The sequence below is a fragment of the Meriones unguiculatus genome, chromosome 2 (genome assembly GCF_030254825.1).
Source record: "Meriones unguiculatus strain TT.TT164.6M chromosome 2, Bangor_MerUng_6.1, whole genome shotgun sequence".
Taxonomy (NCBI): domain Eukaryota; kingdom Metazoa; phylum Chordata; class Mammalia; order Rodentia; family Muridae; genus Meriones; species Meriones unguiculatus.
Genome location: NC_083350.1, coordinates 5285343 through 5304332, shown reverse-complemented (window position 1 = coordinate 5304332; position 18990 = coordinate 5285343). Strand labels below are relative to the sequence as shown.

The following is an 18990-nucleotide window of genomic DNA, read 5'->3' as shown; positions in this document are numbered from 1 at the left end:
GCCTGCCCCAAAGAAACTAAATTGCCAAGTTAAGGTTTTTATAGATGCGAATTACACAACTTAAGTGTATCCAGAGCAACCAGATTTGCTTATATAAATATGCTGTTAACTCTCCTGGTGCCTTTCCTTGGTATTAACTTTCAGAGCACAATGACATCAGGGTGGTATTTGTCTCTGAGATCTCTGGACCTCGAGGCCCCGAAGCTCTGGTGAGCAGCTACACACCAAGCCTCTGGCTTGTCCGTGGTGGGCTCCTAGGTTCCTGGAGCTCTTACTGTTGAGGAAGGCTCCACCATCTGTACTTGAGGGGAGCAGTGAGCGAGGCTAGATGAACTTGGTATTCTGCTGAGTCACACGACCTTTGTAAGGCATCACATGTGCTGGACATGGCTGTAAGTTGCTGTAAGTTGGAAGGCCTCCAGGTTTTACAGTAAGCAGGTGGCATCGTTGATCCGTGTGGCGGTTCCTTCCCTGACAGCTGAGCCCCTCAGAACACGCAGGGAAACAGGGCTTCTTTCCCCCAGTGCAACTTAAACTCTCAAGCATTCTGGGTTTGAAGGCTAGGAAGAAGATAAACAATACAAAAATATATGATTTGTTTTTTAAGTTCTACCTTTTGGAGAGTCATCATCGCCAGTGATGGTGGTTGTGATGATATGCTAGCCACATTTTATGTACTTATATTTAGTTTTTTAATATTTGTTTACTTTGTCTGTGTGCACACATGGGTCAGAGGAACTGGTTCTCCTTCCACCTCGTGGGTCTCAGGAATCAGTAAAGCTCAGGTTGTCAGGCCCTGAATTAGGTACCTGTGCGTGCTGGGCCATCCTGCCCGCCCTTACATTTTAAGTGGTGTGGGCGTTTGAGCCTCAGCCTCAGCCTCACCTCACAGTGGTGCCTTTACATTAGAGTGCAGACACCAGGACAGGGGAGGTAAGGAGGGGCACAAGAGGGTGCAGAGGGTGTCCTGCACGTTTCCCTGCCTGTGCCACAAGCTAGAGGCCATCCTTGTCTGCCTCCTCACACTGACTTTCCAGCGTGGCACAGTGTCCTGTCATCAGTGAGCTCTGCCGAGTCTTACGGGATTCTGTTTGTTTCGATAACTGACTGTCATTGCTTGCATAGTTAATTGTCTATAATCAATTAATTGTATTCATGTACTCATAGAAATAATTGTGCTGGTTATGAATTCCTATAGTTACTAGGATTTAAATTGCTTAAGAGATTGCTAACTTTTAAATGACTCGTTTTTCTTCCCCTCTGTGTCAGGAACCCTAACGGTGATGTGCCAAGGTTGGTGTGTGTTGCCCGGCTTCGCTCATGCATCCCCAAAACGCATTTGCCTTTCCAAGGTCATCTCCCTGACACGCTCTGCAGGGGCATCACCTGTCTTGCTGCAGACAGCTGCTTTCCTGATGTTTTTCATCTACAGGGAGCCACACACCTGATTTTCTCCTGGAGCTGGCTTGTCTGTGGCTGCTTCTGTTGAGGCACTAACAGTTTTGCTGGTGTGGAATATTACAAGAGTGCTTCCTAACGTGTGTGAAAGCCTAAGTGTGTGTGCTTCCGTGGGCTGCACTTTTGGAAAATGTGTTTGGGAAAATACACATTTTTTTTATAGTCTTCCCGAGAAGGGCTGTGATCAGGGAGTGCTAGAAGGTAAACACAGAGCTTTATTTGTTGGGTAGGCAGAGCAGTTTCTGAGTTAATCATGTCCTCCTGGTGCCATCCAGTGAGTTAAAGAAGCCTCAGAAAAGGTGCTTTGCCACGTGACATGGCGACTCTTACTCTTTCATTTTGGTTGAAACACTGTTAATGTAATTTAGGTGTAATAGGGCTTTCACGCCCTATCAGATTTGAATGAAATAAATGACATTTTTATTCATATTCCATTCTTTGAAGAAGTTCCCTTCCAAAGACAGTGATGGAGTCTTGTATATGTTGTGTCCATGAGTTTTTATGTTGAAGTGCTTAAATGTTAAGTGTGGGTTATTATATTTATATATCTTAACATTTTCAAGTTATGAAGTGTATGTTCTTAAGTAATTTAAATATATTTCTTAAAATTTTATTTTCTTGAAAAATGGTGAAATTAGGCTTTTCAGTAAGTAAGAATTCAGGCATAATTTTGCCTTTTAAGAATTTTTAAAAGATAGAGTTGAATAAAATACAGTGATTTTTATCTTAAAACAGGATTTCTGTCAGGGATAAGTGCTTAGACGGAAACTTAACTTCATGTTTTCTTTATGTTCCAGGACACTCTTGTCACTACCGTCGAGTCTAGTTCCAGGTACGCAGTAGTCATCTGTCTGTCTGTCTGTCTGTGTTGAGAGGAAGTCTCTTGCAGGGACCGAGCCAGGTTGACTGGCTCCTCCCTCTCTGGTCCCATGCTTGGATTCCCACTGTGCTACTCAGCGGTCAGTCTGCGCATGCGTTCCGGACCTTTGTGGCTTTCCGTCCTAGACTGTCATTTGTAGCACTTTTCCATGACCCCAGATATCATCACCGTCTGGATGTGTTGACACCAGGACCTTAGAGAGCCAGTGGCGTTCCTTATGCTGTGGCATAAGTCCCTCGGGTGACCTGCTGTGGCTGTCTTGCAGGCGAAGGTTCAGTTTCATTCTTCCCTGACACATGGGCGCCTTTTAAAACTGGTCATTATGTTTCTGCAAACAAGGCTCAGTTTTCACTTATTATTCTGAACCCACTAATCCAAGTACAGCATGACTCTGGTTACAGGAGCCAGATTTCCTTCCGTATTCCAGCCCAAGCTTGCTTTTTGGCATTTCAGCCATGTTGGCTTATATAATAATGGTCTTGCTGTTGTTTTCATTTCTTAGACTCAAGCCCAAAGCTACCTACTTTTGTAGTTTATTCTTTCAAATTGAACCGCTCCACTCTCTTGGTATTCTAGAATATTCCCAGCAGGCAGGGAATATTCTAGAATATATGTCACTTCCTTTTCTCTGGCAGGCTAGTCTCTTTCTAAACAAACTGATTTCCCCTTTGTCAGCATGTAGTGGATGTCCGAGGAGGCTGTTAAGCACTCTCTAAAGCATATAGAAAGAGCTGGGATCAGAGTGAGGTTGTTAGCTTCCTCATGGTGACAACAGGAGAGAGAGCAGTGACGGTTCCAGGGCGTGCATTGTGCTCAAGTGGATTTTAGCCAAGTCGAGCTGTTCTGTTAGCCAAAGTGACTCTAGGGTAAGAAGGATATGCTGCGGTAGGTTTCCCTCAGAGGGGACAGGGGCCAAGGTCTCGGCATTGCGGACTGCTTAAGCATCTTTTTGCTCGTGTGTCTTTCTAGTTGGTGGACTAACTGGGTGATCCCAGCCATCTCAGCGCTGGCCGTAGCCCTGATGTATCGCTTCTACGTGGCGGAAGAGTGACATGCCTCTCAGAAGCCACGGAAGGAAAGACCACCCCAGAGGGGAGAAAGAAGCCAGTGTTAATCACGTCCGCTGACAGCACCTTCCCCCGAGAAAGTAATTGTAATATAACTGTCTCCCTCTCCTCCTGTTCTAGTAGAACCAACAAGGACCTCCTGGTATTCTTCCACTTCTCAAATGTGCCTTTTTATTCAACTTCGTTTGATGTTTCTTCACTGCATAATTTTCTTATTGTAAGCATGATCTTTTTAAAATATATCTGGCTTTTAAAGTTCTCGTGTGCCTGTCTGTTTGGTGTGTTGTCTGTGGTGCTGCGTGTTCCAGGTTAACAGAACTGCTAATTTTTCAGACCCGGCTGTCTGTGTCCTGCAGTGCAGCAGCAGCCTTGCTGCTTGCTTGCTCTCTCTGAATTGCGCAGTGATACTTGCCGTTAGGCCGTACCTATCGCACGTTTCTGCATCACTTGCCTTCTTCTCTCTGTGAAGAAGAACTGAATGAAGCAAAGTGCAGAAGAGGAGAACCTAAGTCTCCACCATGGCCAGGAGGTTAGCGTGCAGGTCTGTGGCAGCACTTTTAGATCAGGAAGCAGAGAGCCAAGGACAGAAACGGGAATGGATCCTCATCTCCAGTGACCCAGTCCTGCTGGCTAGGCCAGAGAGGCAAAGGTCCCATGGCCTCCCGAGCCAGGGCCTCCAGGGGGACCCGAATGCTCACATTCATAAGTGTGGGGGGACTTTGCACATCCAAACCGTAAAAGCCAATGTTGTTTCCTTTAAAAGAAGATTAAGACTCAAGTCATAGCTCAAAGACTGATAATGTTTCTCCTTGAAGTGCACGGCACAGTGTGAAGTGGCCTACGCTGACTATAAAGAGGTACTCGTCTCTGAATGGCCAACAACAGCAAGGTAAAGCAGCCCGCGGTGAAGTGGCCTACGCTGACTATAAAGAGGCTCTCCGTCTCTGAATGGCCAGCAACAGCAAGGTAAAGCAGCCCGCGGGCCTGGGAGCTGCTGGAAGAGGCGTCCTGGAGACTCTCCCCGCCCTAACTCTGAAGTTCTGCACCCTGCCTGCCCAGGGACCACAGCGCCGCACGGTGTGCTCGGCTTGGGAAGTGCCGGCTAGGGGAGTGTCAGCACAGATCTGCAGCTGTCTGCTACTTGCTTTTTGGAGTTGCTGCAGCTGCTGGGTGAGGAGTTTGGTGTGGCTCTGCCCATTTCCGAACAGGGCGCTCAAAGATTGACTCAGCGGCATCCCGTGTCATCCTCTGCCGGGTGTGCTATTAGTATCCGTGACTTTTCATTTTAAATGCAGAAACCCAAGGGAGTCGTTTACTGAATGGGAAGTGACTCTGTCCTGAGTGACTGCATGACCCACAGTGACATTCTTAAGAAATAGCACGTCAGAAAGGAATGTTACCGTTGTTACGAGCGTGAACTGTTTTTTTTGTTTTTGTTTTCTTTTTCTTTTTTCTTTTTATTAATTATAGTTTATTCACTTTGTATCCCTATTGTACCTCCCTCCTTCCTCCCCTCCCAATCCCACTCTCCCTCTTTCCCACCCGTGACCATCTCCCAGTCCACTGATAGGGGAGATCCTCCTCCCCTTCTCTCTGATCCTAGTCTAACAGGTCTCATCAGGACTGGCTGCATTGTCTTCTTCTGTGACCTGGTAAGGCTGCTCCCCCCTCATGGGGAGGTGATCAAAGAGCAGGCCAACCAGTTCCTGTCAAGAGACAGCCCCTGTCCCCATTACTATAGAACCCACTTGGACACTGAGCTACCCTAGGCTACCTCTGTGCAGGGGTCTTAGGTTATCTCCATGAGTGGTCCTTGGCTGGAGAATCAGTTTCAGAAAAGACCCCTGTGCCCAGACTTTTTGGATCTGTTGCTCCTTGTGGAGCTCCTGTCCTCTCCAGGTCTTACTATCTCCCATTTCAGTTATTTTTATTGTATGTGTATGAGTGTTTTGTCTGCATGTATGCATGGTCTCCACATGGGTACCTCATACCCACAGAGGCCAGAATGCTGAACCCCAAGAGTGAGTGTTAGGTGGTTGTGAGCTGCCATGCGGGTGGTGGGAGCTACACCATGTCTTCAAGACCAGCAAGTGCTCTGAACCACCAGCCCATCTTCAAGATCAGCAAGTGCTCTGAGCCACCAGCCATCTTCCTCGCGCCGCTGCGTGTGAACTGTTAGTCAGCTTCATGCCTCACACTTTCCCATCATCTTTATGGTGCTTGGGCAACTCCTTGTGTATCCTGTGTGTATGCTGTGTCACAAGCAATCCCTGTGCATGCTAAGTGTGTGCAGTGTCACTGGGCCATCCCCCCAGCCACTTGTCATCCTGGGTCATCTCATTGGTGGGAAGGGTCAGGGTCTGTGATGGCATTTCCACCTTCTCTACTGCACACTCTTCAGGTTTCCTCCTTCTCACATTGCTCCCTGTGTGCTGTTTAGAGGGCTCAAGACAGAAGAATAAGGAGCTATGACCTGGAGTTGACAAGTGTGTGCATATTAAAGTAAGGTACATATTTCTTAAGATTGTGGTATTCTGCTAGAAAGTGTCAGATTTTACTGCATTATGAAGCATTTCTCTTAGATCATGTTTGCAGTGAATTGATACGGATATAGCATATCCTGGATGGTATCAGGATTAATTTATAAATCAGTTTTAGCATCTGCTTATGTGGAAGGTAGGTGTGTGGAGGTCAGAGGTCACCTTTTGGTGTTATCCCTTAGACACTACCTTGGCTTTTTAGATAGAATCTCTCCTTGGCTTGCAGTTAAGCTAGGCTGGCTCTGACTCCCTTAATGCTGAGAATAAGTTTCCGTCACCAGGCCTGGGCTATACACTGGGCTGGGGGTTGAACTCAGGCCCTCTGGGCAGCCAGCACTGTCTACCACTAGCTTCACTCTCCAGCAGCAGCTAATGCCCGTGCTTACCACACGGTTGGACTAACACTGTCAGTGTTCCTCATGTAAGAACGGTGTTGCACAAAGGAAGAACTGGTTTATATTGTATTTTGAACATTTAGAGCTTGTACAGCCAAAATCTCAAGGAAAGAAAGAAAGAGAAAGAAAGGAAGGAAGAAAGCAATTGTGTGTGTGTTGCATGCAAACAAGTCTGTGGTTGTGAATGACCATGTGTGCACACGGGGAGGATGTCAGGTGTCTTTTCCAGCATTCTGCCATGTTGCCTTGAGACAGTATCGAACCAGAAGATTGAAGTTTCACTTAGCCTGTTTGTCTCCATCTTCCACAGCTGGGGTTACAGGCACAGGCAGCCATGGATTAGAACTCAGGTCCTCTGCCTGCAGAGAAAGCCACTTAGGCCTGAGCCACCTGCTCAGGGCCCACTCCTCCCATGCTGTTCTCTGCTGCTCTCCGCTAGGGGAGGCTGAGGTTTCCATGGGTCCCATTGCTGTTCACACTGAGTTGCAGTAGGGAGTGGACAGAACTGTGTGAGGGGTCCCACAGCCTCCCTGCCCTGGCTCAGGTTAGCACAAGCTCCATTCCACAGGCCTGGTGGCTTCTCGTGGTTACTGTGCACAGCGCTGGTCTCCTTGTCCAGGGCGTTTGGATCTGCTTCCGAATTCTGAGCTTCTCTGTGGAACTGGAACAGTCCTAGGCTGCTGGGACAAAGTAGCTCAAACCCAAACTCAAAACCAGCACAGATTAATTAGCTCTGGAAGCCAAGTCTCAATCGCCCCTTCCCCGTGTTTCTTCTGCTTCCTGTGATAGTTCTTAGCCTTAGAAGCCCTCAGCTGATGGATATGTCATTTTACTTTCTGCCTCAGTTTCTAAGTATGTCAAATTTAGGGTCACCTCTGGTAGCGGGACCCCTTAGTGCTCATGTCTTCACACCCTGTGTCCACACGCAGTCAGGGACACAGTGAGTTTGTTCTATAATTTTCTCTCTGCTTCCTTTTCTCTGAGCGTAGATCTCAGAGCCTCACACGGTCAAGCCAAGTGTCCTATCGCAGAGTTGCAGCCCAGGCCTGAATGTTTGACTTCTGACTTAAATAGTGCTGTGAAAGGGAGGGGACTCACACACATACAATAAAAATAACTGAAATGGGAGATAGTAAGACCTGGAGAGGACAGGAGCTCCACAAGGAGCGACAGATCCAAAAAGTCTGGGCACAGGGGTCTTTTCTGAAACTGATTCTCCAGCCAAGGACCACTCATGGAGATGGCCTGGAACCCCTGCACAGAGGTAGCCTAGGGCAGCTCAGTGTCCAAGTGGGTTCTATAGTAATGGGGACAGGGGCTGTCTCTGACAGGAACTGGTTGGCCTGCTCTTTGATCACCTCCCCATGATGGGGGAGCAGCCTTACCAGGTCACAGAAGAAGACAATGCAGCCAGTCCTGATGAGACCTGTTAGACTAGGATCAGAGGGAAGGGGAGGACCTCCCCTCTCAGTGGCCTGGGAGAGGGACATCTTCTGTCTCTGGGCACATGTGCTGTGTTGGTGTGCATGTCTGTGTGAGCGCCGTGCCGAGGTGTACTGAGGTCTCTAGAACCAGACCGGCCTAAAACCAGGTCTCCTTAAGGGGAGCTGCCGTGAAGGGCGGCCTCATTCTCCGTAGAGAAGGGTGAAACAGCGGTGCTCCTGTGAACAGACAAGTCCTGGGTAGGGCAGGAAACAATACAAACTATGCAGTTGAAAAGCATTATCTCGAGGCAGACCAGACTGATGCATGCTGTGAGAGCACGAGGGCCCAAGTTCAAACCCCAGAAGCTTTGTGAAGAGCTGGGGTGGTTATGTCATGGGGTTCCATGTGCTTATAACCCCAGCGCGGGGCGGGGGGAGGCATGTTAGAAACAGAATCGCTGTGCTCTGAGGGTTCAGTGAGTCTCAGGGCGACGAAGTGAGAGTGCTGGAGTCAGCCTACATCCTCTCAGTGTGCACAGGCATACACACCTACACACATGCACACCCACACACGTGTACACATTGTGTGGCCACTCTCCTGTGCAGTGCCAGCTCTACTTGGAAAGCCCTTGTTTGGTGACCTGCCCCTGCTGCTGAACTGATTTCTCGGCTGACTACCTGCCTGGCCAGCCGTCGACAGCCGAGGGCCAGTCCCTGAGAACATCCAGGCCTGAAACTTTAATGTCGTAATGGATGATGGTCACGTTATCTTCAAACTCACAGTCTCACTTCCCCAATTTAAAGACTGCAAAGATCCGTGAAATTCTTAGAAAAAAAAAACAAGAATAAATCTCAGTGATTTGGGTAAGACAGTGGTTTCTCAGATAAAAGCTGAAAAGCACAAATCACAAAGGAGGAAAGGGATACACTGAAATTAATAAAGTCACTCTCATTTCAAAGCGCACCACTGAGCAAGAGGAAAGAAACACAGAATGGAAACACCTGGAGATTTTCATCACAAAATGACAGACTCACAGCTGGTGTGAGAATAAAGGACGGGAACACTGCACCTCACATAGGTGCGTCATGCCCCCGTAAGGCTCAGGGAACAGCAGAGAAAGGCTGGGGACAGACTGGAAGAGCCCAAGGTTGGGGGGATTTCTGGGCTCAACAGACCCATGGCACTTGTGAACTCCAGGCTGTTGTGGTTGCCTCAACAGAACCAGCACAAGACCAGCCCAGTCCAAGCTCCAGGGTGAAAAAGGTCTCACCAGGCCTCACCCCTAGCTGAGGAGCTAGTGACGAGGGTTGTGGCCTCCAGTGGGTGGCTCAGCACCCATGTGCATATGGCCAGCACTGATTGGCTTTGGTGAGTTATAAAAAAGAGGAACATAAACTTAGGAGAATGGGGTGTCCCAGAAGAGCTGGCTGGGGAAGGAGGGACAGATTCATTTAAACAAACTATATACATGTGTGAATTGTCAAATAATAAGTTTAAAAATGTTTAAAAGTTTATTTTCGAGGTACACAAACTATCAGTGCAGGCCCCATGAGGTCGCACCTCTCGGAGCCTCTTCAGCGCTTTGGCATCATCGTTTGTTAGGGAGCTGCAAGTCAGACCTCACTAGAGACGCCTCTGCTTCCCTAGGAATACTGCAGTAAATTTAGAAACGAGTTTTGAGAGAGGTGTGGAGAGGTTGTGCTTCTCTGGTGGGCACGTAAAAGGTGTAGCCGCAGTGGGACCGGCATGTCCTTCAGAAGTTAAGCGTAGAACTGTGCAACCAGGAGTCCCTTTGCTGGCTGTAAGCCTGGAAGTAGACACAGGTGCTCACAAGAAGACTCGTATGTAGATTCCAATTCAGAAACCACAAAGTAGAAACGAGGAATACTCATGGCGGATAAGCAAAGCTCGTTCTGGCCGTAGGGGCAGTCAGATGGCTTCAGGCAAAGGGGCCTTCCTCCACTCTTGGTCTCCGGCGTTAGATCATTAGGTCATGGTAGAGGGACAGAACTGACTCCCACAAGATCCTTTGACTTCCCCGTGAGCCATACTGTTAGCACACACACAAACACAAACACACAGTAGTTAATGAAGTATAATAAGATAGTCCCGTCAGTGAGTGCTTACTACAGCGTATCATAAAACTTAAAAGCATGGTGAGTAAAGATGGTTCCAGTATTCAGAACAGGCAAATCTGTAGACACCAGGGTGAATTGGGGCTTCAGAGGAGGGCTGGGTGACGATGACAGTGGCTGGAGATGGGCACGGAGTTTCTTTGGAGAATAATGAAAATGTTCTGACTTTGAATATGGTGGTGGCTGTGTAGCTCTGAATAGTCTAGAAGCCGCTGATCTGTTCAGCGTGAGCTCTAACCCAACAAAGCTCAACTTGGTCAAAACACACTCTTATCTGGGCCCTGGAACTACCATCTCCAGCTCTTCTTATCTCCAGGAACCAGGCTCTTTCACTCAGAGTGGGTGTCCATGTTCATGGCCCTCCCCTGTGTGCTTCCTGCTGCTGTCACCGCTGGACGCAGCCTCCTTTGTGGCTGTGTGTGAAGCTGGAGAAGGAACTTTGCCTTCCGCTGTGTCTGCCCACTTTAATTATGTTTGAGATACATAGATGACTTTTGCAGTTGACTATAAACTATTTGTAGTGTTTGTTTGCAGCTACTCCATCGATTGCCCGCCTGCCTACCTGTGTCCATGCCACAGCCTTCATCCAGGATTTAGTGCTGCAAGCACGGCTAACTAGTCTGCTGTGATGCCCAGGCCAATGTCGCTGCTTGCAGTGTCCCTGAGAGCTTAGTCCGATTCTTGAGGTATAGGTGGTGTTTGTTAACTGAATTCCCAAGCCACTGATGTGTCTAACTGGTTTTTCATCCTTAATCTGCATTTCTGATCTTTTGTTATTCTTGATTGGCACCGTCTGGCTGCGACGCTTGCTGCACGCCTTGGTGAAGGCAGCAAGTTCAGGGTCCTGCTGAACTGCGCCTCAAGAGTTTCATACAGTGTGTTGTGAGAACGCTGAGTTCTGGGTCTTAGTTGTTGGAGCGGAGGTGTGTTAGCTCCTGTGGCTGCCCGGACTGGCAAGAAGTGAAGGAAATGCTGCCACACACTCTTCACTCTCTGCTTCCTGTTGGCTGGTGAACTACTGCAGATGAGGTCTTGTCTGTCCTGAAATCCATCCAGAACCATGCCGGGTGGGGGATGGTGGGAGGTTATCAGAGGCCAACACAGAGGGTGGGGCAGCCTCGTGCTCTCAAGGCCAAGTTTTGATAACTTGTGGTGCCTTTGCTCAGCCACAGGGCCTCACCCTGGCAAGCAGATGGAGGTCTGGTGGGCCTCCGGGCCAGGGAAGCTCACACTTGAGCAATGTGCCCAGAAAGTCCTGACTACCCTCCATTTGTCCCAAGCCTCAACTGACACTCTCCTCCTGGGAAAATGGTGATTATATCAGCAACCAAAACATCCTGCTGAGATCTGGCAGTAGGAAAGGGTACATTTTTGGTTTTTGGGTGAGGCACAGGGTCGTTCACTGAACATCTAGCAGGCCCCAGGAGATTGCATTGAAGTAGCTGATGTTTTGAGTTGAAGTTTTCGTAAGTTATACAAAACAAATCCTTTAGGGAAAGCTTGTGTGGCAATGCCACATTAAAGAAAAAAGAATAACTTGCTGTCCCGCCTCCAGCAGTGACCTGATTCACATGGGGAGTTTGGGCTTTCCTGTTCTATACTAGGTTTATGTGGGTTCTGAGAGTGGAACTCAGGTCTTCTGGCTTTTGCAACAAGTGCCTTCATCCTCAAGCTGCCTTGCTGGCTCTTGTGCTTTGTTATTTGGTCTCTGGCAGGGTTCTTAGGCCCGTGGGCACACGCGGGCAGCACAGCCTGCACTCAGTGGTTGAAGGAAGGAGTGTGGGAAGGTGGGATGGAGGAGTGGTGGGGCAGCCTGGGAGGAGGCGGAGGAGAGTCTGAGGCCTCCAGTGTGGATCAGGGCCAGCAGGCCTGGGAAGTATCACAAAAATTACCTCGCCCAATCCTCGAGCACTCAGTGGGAGAAGTGTACGGTGGTTCCCGAGTTTACAGTGTGGACAGGGAGGCACGGCAGGCTTTGCGGAGTCATCCAGGTGAGCACCAGGCCTGGCTCTGGCTCACTCATTCCCAGTGCTCTAGGCTCAATCACCACACTTGGAATCTTGCCTGGGGTATCACACAGGGGTAGAGAAAGCTGGGAGGTGGCTTCTAGGAGACAAAAAAGCAGGGACTTCAATTTCAAGAGACTTGGCTGAGACTCAGAGGTGGGGCTTCTCAAGGTATCTGTTTTGTTGTTGTTTTGGTTTGGATTTTCAAGACAGGGGTGTTTCTCTGTGTAGCTCTGGCTATTCTGGACTCACCTTGTAGGCCAGGTTGGCCTTGAACTCAGAGATGTGCCTGCCTCTACCTCCCTGAGTGCTGGGGTTACAGCGTGCACCATGGTGCCCTGCGTGTGATGTTAAAGGTGGATGCTATGATGCAGTTACTACCTCAGAGTTGAGGATGGGGCTGGCTGGTGGCCAGGGTCTCTGGAGAGCAGGCCGGGGGCACTCAGCCACCCCATTCCTCCCATCCCTGGAGGAATGCCACCTCTTCTGGGAGAGCCAGCGAGGTAAGCTGGCCCTAACATGGCCAATGGGGGAGTGGTGGGAAGGACACAGCGGGGGCAGTGTGAGCCCGCTTTGAAGCAACCCCTAGGAAAGGTGCAGCAGGTGAGAAGGGAGAGGCTGTGTAAGTTCTGGGGAGAGCAGGGCAGAAGTGACTGAACTGTGGAAGGATGCTGTGTCATGAGGCCTGGCCTCAGCTTCCCCAGAGTCCACCGAGAAGCCAGCGTGAGGCGCATGGGCCCTGTTCTCCAGGGCTCCCTCCTTCAGGGCCTCTCCGGGCTCCCCAAGTTAGGCTAGCAGTGTACGTGGACGTGTTTATGCCAATGAATGACCACTCCCCTGTTGTAACAGCACAATTGACTTGTGGGAGACCTCCAGCCTCACTCCTAGCTACACGGCACACAAGGGGTAGCCCTCACTCTTTTTTTATGTAAGTTAGAATCAGCTTGAGGTAAAAGAGCATCTGCACCAGAGTGGAACTAGATGGTTTGTCTGTGTAAGAACCAGGGAAGTGGAAGAGGTGCTTACCCAGGCTTATGGAAGACACAGTCTGCTGCCCTCTTCAGTGTCAGAGAGGTGGCCTCTCTTCCTAGGGATAAGGAGTGATGATGCAGGTCCGGGACCATTGAAGACATTTCTGAGATGGAACTCGGGGAGGTTGAAGCTGAGCCTGTCCCCAGAGCCCCGAGAAACCTGAGTCCCTGGAGGTGCTGCTCAGCATCAGATGGTGTCTGTCTTGGAGCCTGACTGCTCTGGCTTTCCAATAGCTTTGCAGTGTGCAGTGCTGCTGGTACTTTGACAGCTGCTGACACATGGGAATAGTGTGTTCCATCAGTTTAATGGGAAAGTTGAAGCCCTCATATTTCCTTATTGGTTGAGTCAGTTCCGGTGGCTTTTCTTCACTTGTTCCTGAAGGCTTTCTGTGTAGTGTGACCAAGACCTTGTCTCTTGCTCTGAGGAATGAGAGTGCATCACAGGCCTTAGGTGCTAACAGTTGCCCAGGGCCTGTCTCTGATGCTGTTGCTGCCGCAGGGATCCTCTTGTTCCAGAAACTGGAGCGAGATGCACAGAGAGACGCAGAGGTTTGCAGTTGGTGGCATGGGTCCCGTACTCTGGGTACACCCTCAAGGAGTCGGCTGCAGGTGAGTGCACTGAGGCTCTGAGTAATACCTGGCTCCCAGCAGCAGAGGGGAGCAGTTGGTGTTCCTAGCCTGGTCCCTGTGGAACCAACAGTTGGCCTTACTGGCAGTGTGGGAGTGAAGAATCCTTTCTCTTTCAGGACCATCAGGCCCTGAAACCAATGCCTTTCCAAGGAAACTCTATGGAAGGGCCTTAGGCTTCAGACACCTCAGCTCACTCCCTGTGTTCCCCACCTCCACTCCCCACCCAATGTGGTATGTGCTGTTATCTGTGTGGTGTAGAAGCCAGAGGTCAGCTTTGGATGCTGTTCCTCGGATGCTGTGCATTTTTGTTGTTGTTTGTTGTGCTTATTAAAAATTCATTAATTTCTATTGCGTGTGTATAGGTATTTTGACTACATGTATGTCTGTGTACCATGTGTGTGCCTGGGAGGCCAGGAGAGGGTGTTATATCTGTCCTCAGGAACTGAGGTCACAGACGGCTATGAGTATTATGGGAACCAAACTGGGGCCCTCTAGAAAAGCAGCCAGTGCTCTTAACCACTGATCTGCCTCTCCAGCCCCCACTGGGTTTTTTTTGTTTGTTTGTTTGTTTGTTTTTTGAGACAGTCTCTCACTGGGACCCAGGGCTCACTGATTATGCTAGGCTGGCTTCTCAGCCAGGCCTAGGGATCCATCCATCTGCCTTTCCAGGAGTGGATTTACAGGTGCATGCCACCATGCCTCCATCCTTTATGGGAACCGGGATCGAATATTGGGCACCATGCCTTCTGGCAAGCCTTTAGCGACTGAGCTGTCTTCCCAGCTTGAAGTCGAGCTATTAAACTGAGATGCTTCTGGGGATGGCTCGGGAGACTTAGCTGTGTGAGCTAGGACTAGCATCAGTTTTGTGGCCTGAAAGATGCTTTTCTAGGCCATAACACAAAGGAGATAAACTTGGTTTTTCCAGCTGGTGCAGTGCAGCTGGTTTCTCACTAGACACACTGCAAGTTAAACTGGAAGTCATGAGTAAGCACTCAACATACGTGTTTCATCAGGTAAGAGGTTCTTGGCTTTAGCGGGGAGAGAAAGCTTGTCAGAATTTGCACAGAAGTGTCTGTGCGATTTGTGCTTTTATTTGCTGTGCTCGCTGAGAGCTGCCCTCGCAGGGCTGTCCTGGGCAACTGGGACTTCTCTCAGAGGAACTCTGTCTGTGTCTTCATCTCCTTAGTCCTTCGAGAGCAGCTCGTCCTCTTGGGATGGGAAGGGGTGGAGTGTTATGGCAGGTGACGCTCTCACATCTCTGTCTGGCTTCTCAGGGGAGCAGCTCCAGAACTCTCTTTTCCCCATAATCACAGAATACTTTCAGTGGGATGCTGTGGAGAACCTTGGCCACTCTCAAAGCCCAGACTGGCCAAATCAAAGGCCTCTCTTGCTTGTTAGTCTCTGAGCAGAGACACAGTTCAGCAGGGTTCATTGATTTCTCCTGTTCTAATCTCTGACCCCAGAAAAAGTTCTTGTGTTCCTTACTAAGCCAAGGTAGATAAAGGACATTTTAATCCTTTCATGAGCCCCATGTTAGGTAACCACTTTCATAGCAAAGTTTAAAGTTCATGTAGAGATCACAGCTGGCAAAGACCAGTCAGGTTCTGACTACCTCTCAGTGTTTACCTCTCAGGTGTGGAAAGTCAAGGCCCTAGCATGGTCACAGAATGTGATTATTTGTGAAAGAGGTTGTTTTCATGGTAGCTCTTTAGTCCCCTTAAAAAGAGGTTAAAAGTTGGCCAGCACCTGGCCTAGCACTGCCTAACCAGCTTGTGACTCTTGTGTGGGCACGAGAAAAAGTTCTGGGAGACACTGTGTGAGCCAGAGCCAAACCAAAAGATTTCATCACTCACAAGGTTTATGTCATGATTTTGCCACTAAAATATAATCTCCTGTGCCATAAACCTTTCGCTTGTTGCAAGTAGAAGAGAATTGACTGACCTCGTTATTTATTTGTGTGTTCATTTAAAGCAGCAGTTCTCAAGCTTCAGGTTGGGACCCCTCTCAGGGTCCAACTGCTCCTTCACAGGGACCACATATAATTGTATGGTTGGGGTCACCACAGCATGAGGACCTGTATTAGAGGGTTGCAGGGTTAGGAGAGTTGAGAACCACTGCTCTACAGGGGAATGTGGTTGAAAGCGCCACTGCAAATCATTTCACACAGTCATGAAAGCTAGAATGGCAACAGGACCTACCTCTTTAGCAGCCCTGAGTCACCAGTGGGCTAATGCACAGGGTGATAAAATAGTTGATAAGTAACAAAACCTGTTCTACCTGCCAAATGAATTCAGTTAGATACATGAAGGACTAATTAGAAGTCTGAGTCACATCACGGGCCACTTTCCTGGGGTCAAGGAAGTATTTTCAAGGTCAAGGGAGCAGCTGATGTCTATTTATTAATTTGGTCATGACATATTAAGTGGCAATCATTGTGACTTACTGGCTTTATGGGGCCAGAGCTAGAATTTATTATTTCTCACTGGCTGATCTCCTTATCTAGACATACCCAAAGAAGAATCAGACTGTGATAAGCAGAAGGCGGAGTCCTTGAGGGGCCCAAAGCAGCACAGGCGATTGTGATATCTCAGGCTTCTGAGGAGAGTGGAAGGCGCCATGGAGGCTGCTGGGGCAGGGAAGACACCGAAGTCTTGCCCGGTGCTGGATCCTGCATGCCATAGAACACTGACTAATTAGACAGCTTGTGCCCGTTGCTGTGATAGTGGTGCTATGGTTATGGAGGTAACCAACCCTTTTGGATTGTATCTGCAGCCTGCTCCACAGGAAGAATTTCATGTCTAGTACCGCCACCTGGCCAAAAGCCCAGGACTGTGGAGGTCATAAGCTTTTGGTAGGAACCTACTGATTTTGTTTCAATAAATGTTCATAATGTCAAACTCCCTTCTGAGTATTTGTGTTTATACCCATGGATCTACACTGCATTTAACTTAAGCAAAAACAAAACAAAAGAAGGGATTTATGGGAGTGGGAATTCTGATAGATTTTTTTTTCTGTTGTTTTAAACACAAAATGTAAGTACTGTAATGAGACATTGCTCTCATGGATTGTATATCAAACACTGGTAACTTGTTATGATTTCTTAGATAGACAATGGACAGAAAAAGTGCATTGGTTTGTTAGGATGAACACCGCAAAGTCTTGCAGAATGGGTTGCCTGAGCTGCTGAAGTGAGCATCTCACAATCCTAGAGGTTAAAACATAGCTGGGTGTCTAAGGCATGCCTTCCTTCTGAGAGCAGGAAGGAGAATCTCCCCTGGGCTTCTCCCCGGCGTCAGCGGGCGCCTCAGTCAGCCTGTCTCTAGCTTTGCATGCCACTCTCACCAGAAGTGCATCTGCATCCAAGCTTCTCTCCTAAAGAAACCTTTTCATTATTTCATATGTGTGTGTTTGCCTGCGTGTGTATATGTGACCTGGGTGGTTGCCTGGTGCCTGTGGAGGCCAGAAGACAGCATCAGATCCCTGGAATTGGAGTTACAGATGGTTGTGAGCCACGATGGATAGACTGGGGATTGAACCCAGGTATTCTAGAAGAGCAACCAGTACTCTTAACCACCAAGCCCAATCTCCAGCCCCCAGATCTTTTTATTAAACATATTGGTTGAACTGAATTAGAGTCTGCCCACACCTGCACTGACTTCGTCTTCACTTCATTCATCTTCAGAGGGCCACGACTGACCCTCTGTCCTAATCAGGCCACACTCTGAGTTGTGGGGCCTGGGTGGAGAGCAGGTAGGAGCTCTCCAGATGGATTGGGGGACAAAGCTCAGCCCACCACAATGACTAAACCTGATGTCAGGCCAGGTCTCCACAGGAATGTGCTGCAGAGCTGTTTATTTTGTTTGCTTTTACATTTAACGAGCTTTCTGAAATCAGAAAGGCAGGGCCGAGGATGTAGTTGCCAGCACACTTGCCTAGCATGCACAAAGCCAGGGGTTTGATCCAAAGTACCACACAAACGTGGTCTGGTGGAGGCACAAGCCTGTAACCCCAGCATTGCGAGGGTGGACACAGGAGGATCAGAAACCCAAGGTCTTCCTTAGCTCCATAGTGAGCTTGAAGGCATCCTAGAAGATATGACAGGCTACCTCAAAAAGAGTGAGAGGGGAGAAGAAAAGAAAACATAGAAGGAACAGGAGGAGGAGAGAAAAGAAATGATGAAGAAGAAAAAGAGGAAGAAGAAAAAGAGGAAGAAGGAGAGAAGAAGAAGAAAAAGAAGAGGAGGAGGAGAAAGACCAGTAGAAATTTGTCTTGTGACAGAAGGAGAAAGAGCAGAAATGGGTCCCACTTATGGTGGGGGCTTTGTGGCCTGAGGAGCTTTGCCATATGCTATTGTCTACATGGAGGATCTAGACTCCATTGGGGAGGACACAGTGGAATAGGGGTCTCCAAGGCTTTCCATCTCTGTCATCTGTACCTGGCTTTCACTGTCCTTACAGGAAGCAAGGGAATGGAGGACAAACAGGTACAAAGGTGCAGGAGCAAGTGCTGAGAGGTGCTGACAAGGAAGCTCCAGATCTCAGGGCAAAACTTCACATGCTACGCTGCGGACTGTCTTCACTTGCTTTAGGTGGATGTGTTTTTTTACTCAGCTTGGCTGTTCCTTCTGTGTTGGGAATCTTGTATGTATCTTGGCAAGTCCTATGTAGGTGACTCAGCTCCCTCAGGGATCAGGGTGTTCCTATAAAGCCCTGTGGCCAATGAGCAAAATCAAGCAGCCACTTGGTGACTTTTAGTAGGTGTGAGTGAGGCAGCCTGACCCCTGCGGAGGGCCTGCCCGGCTGCCCTTGGGGCTTCTGTCTTCTGATAGGGCACTTGCAGCGGATGCAGTTCCTATGTTAACCTTCAACCTCTCTCCTGAGTCCATGGCAGAGTTAAACAAACATTCCTCTCCCACCTTGTTGCCTGTTGCCACTGTGGCTCAGGAAAGCCAGAGTTAGGAAGGGAGAAGGAGGAAGCTTTGCCAAGGGTTCCTTCCCACTCCAGTGTTGGCTGCACTGGCTCACAGAACCAGAGGCAGCAGACCTCAGAGTGTGGAGTGTGAGGCACAGTGCACATGTGTCATGGAGGCAGAGGCCACAGGTCTCTGTGTGCTAACTTCTTCTATCGCTCGCCACCTGATCATTTAAGACAGTGTTTCTCACTGAAGCTGGAGCTTGCTGACATGTCTACACAAACTGGCCAACAAGCCCCATGGATCTGTCCTCACCTCCCCAGCGCTGGACCCACAGGCACTTGTTGCTCTGCCTGGCCTTTTTGTTTATGAAATTTATTTTTAGTGTTTTAAATTGTGGGTGTGTGTCTGTGTTTGCACATGAGTTCAGGTGCTCAAGAAGGCCAGAGGTGTCTGACACTGATAGAGATACAGGCACTTGTAGGCCACTGACATAGATGTTTGGAGACGA

At 48.9% G+C, this 18990-nt stretch overlaps 1 protein-coding gene and 1 long non-coding RNA gene across 3 annotated transcripts in view; both read left to right on the top strand.

Annotated features, from left to right (window-relative positions):
• LOC110542132 (cytochrome b5) overlaps positions 1-3663 on the top strand; it is a 32960-nt gene extending 29297 nt beyond the window's left edge. For both annotated transcript variants that reach the window (XM_021628776.2, XM_060376974.1), the window contains exons 4-5: positions 2256-2290; positions 3308-3663. In XM_021628776.2, coding sequence (XP_021484451.1) covers positions 2256-2290; positions 3308-3389 — 117 coding nt within the window. In that variant the 3' untranslated portion in view covers positions 3390-3663. The remainder of the gene's footprint in view (positions 1-2255; positions 2291-3307) is intronic.
• A 9891-nt stretch (positions 3664-13554) lies between these two features.
• LOC132652258 (uncharacterized) lies at positions 13555-16464 on the top strand. Its single transcript, XR_009589727.1, has 2 exons — positions 13555-14580; positions 16071-16464. It is a non-coding gene; the product is annotated as an uncharacterized LOC132652258 (long non-coding RNA).
• The last annotated feature ends 2526 nt before the right edge of the window (positions 16465-18990 follow it).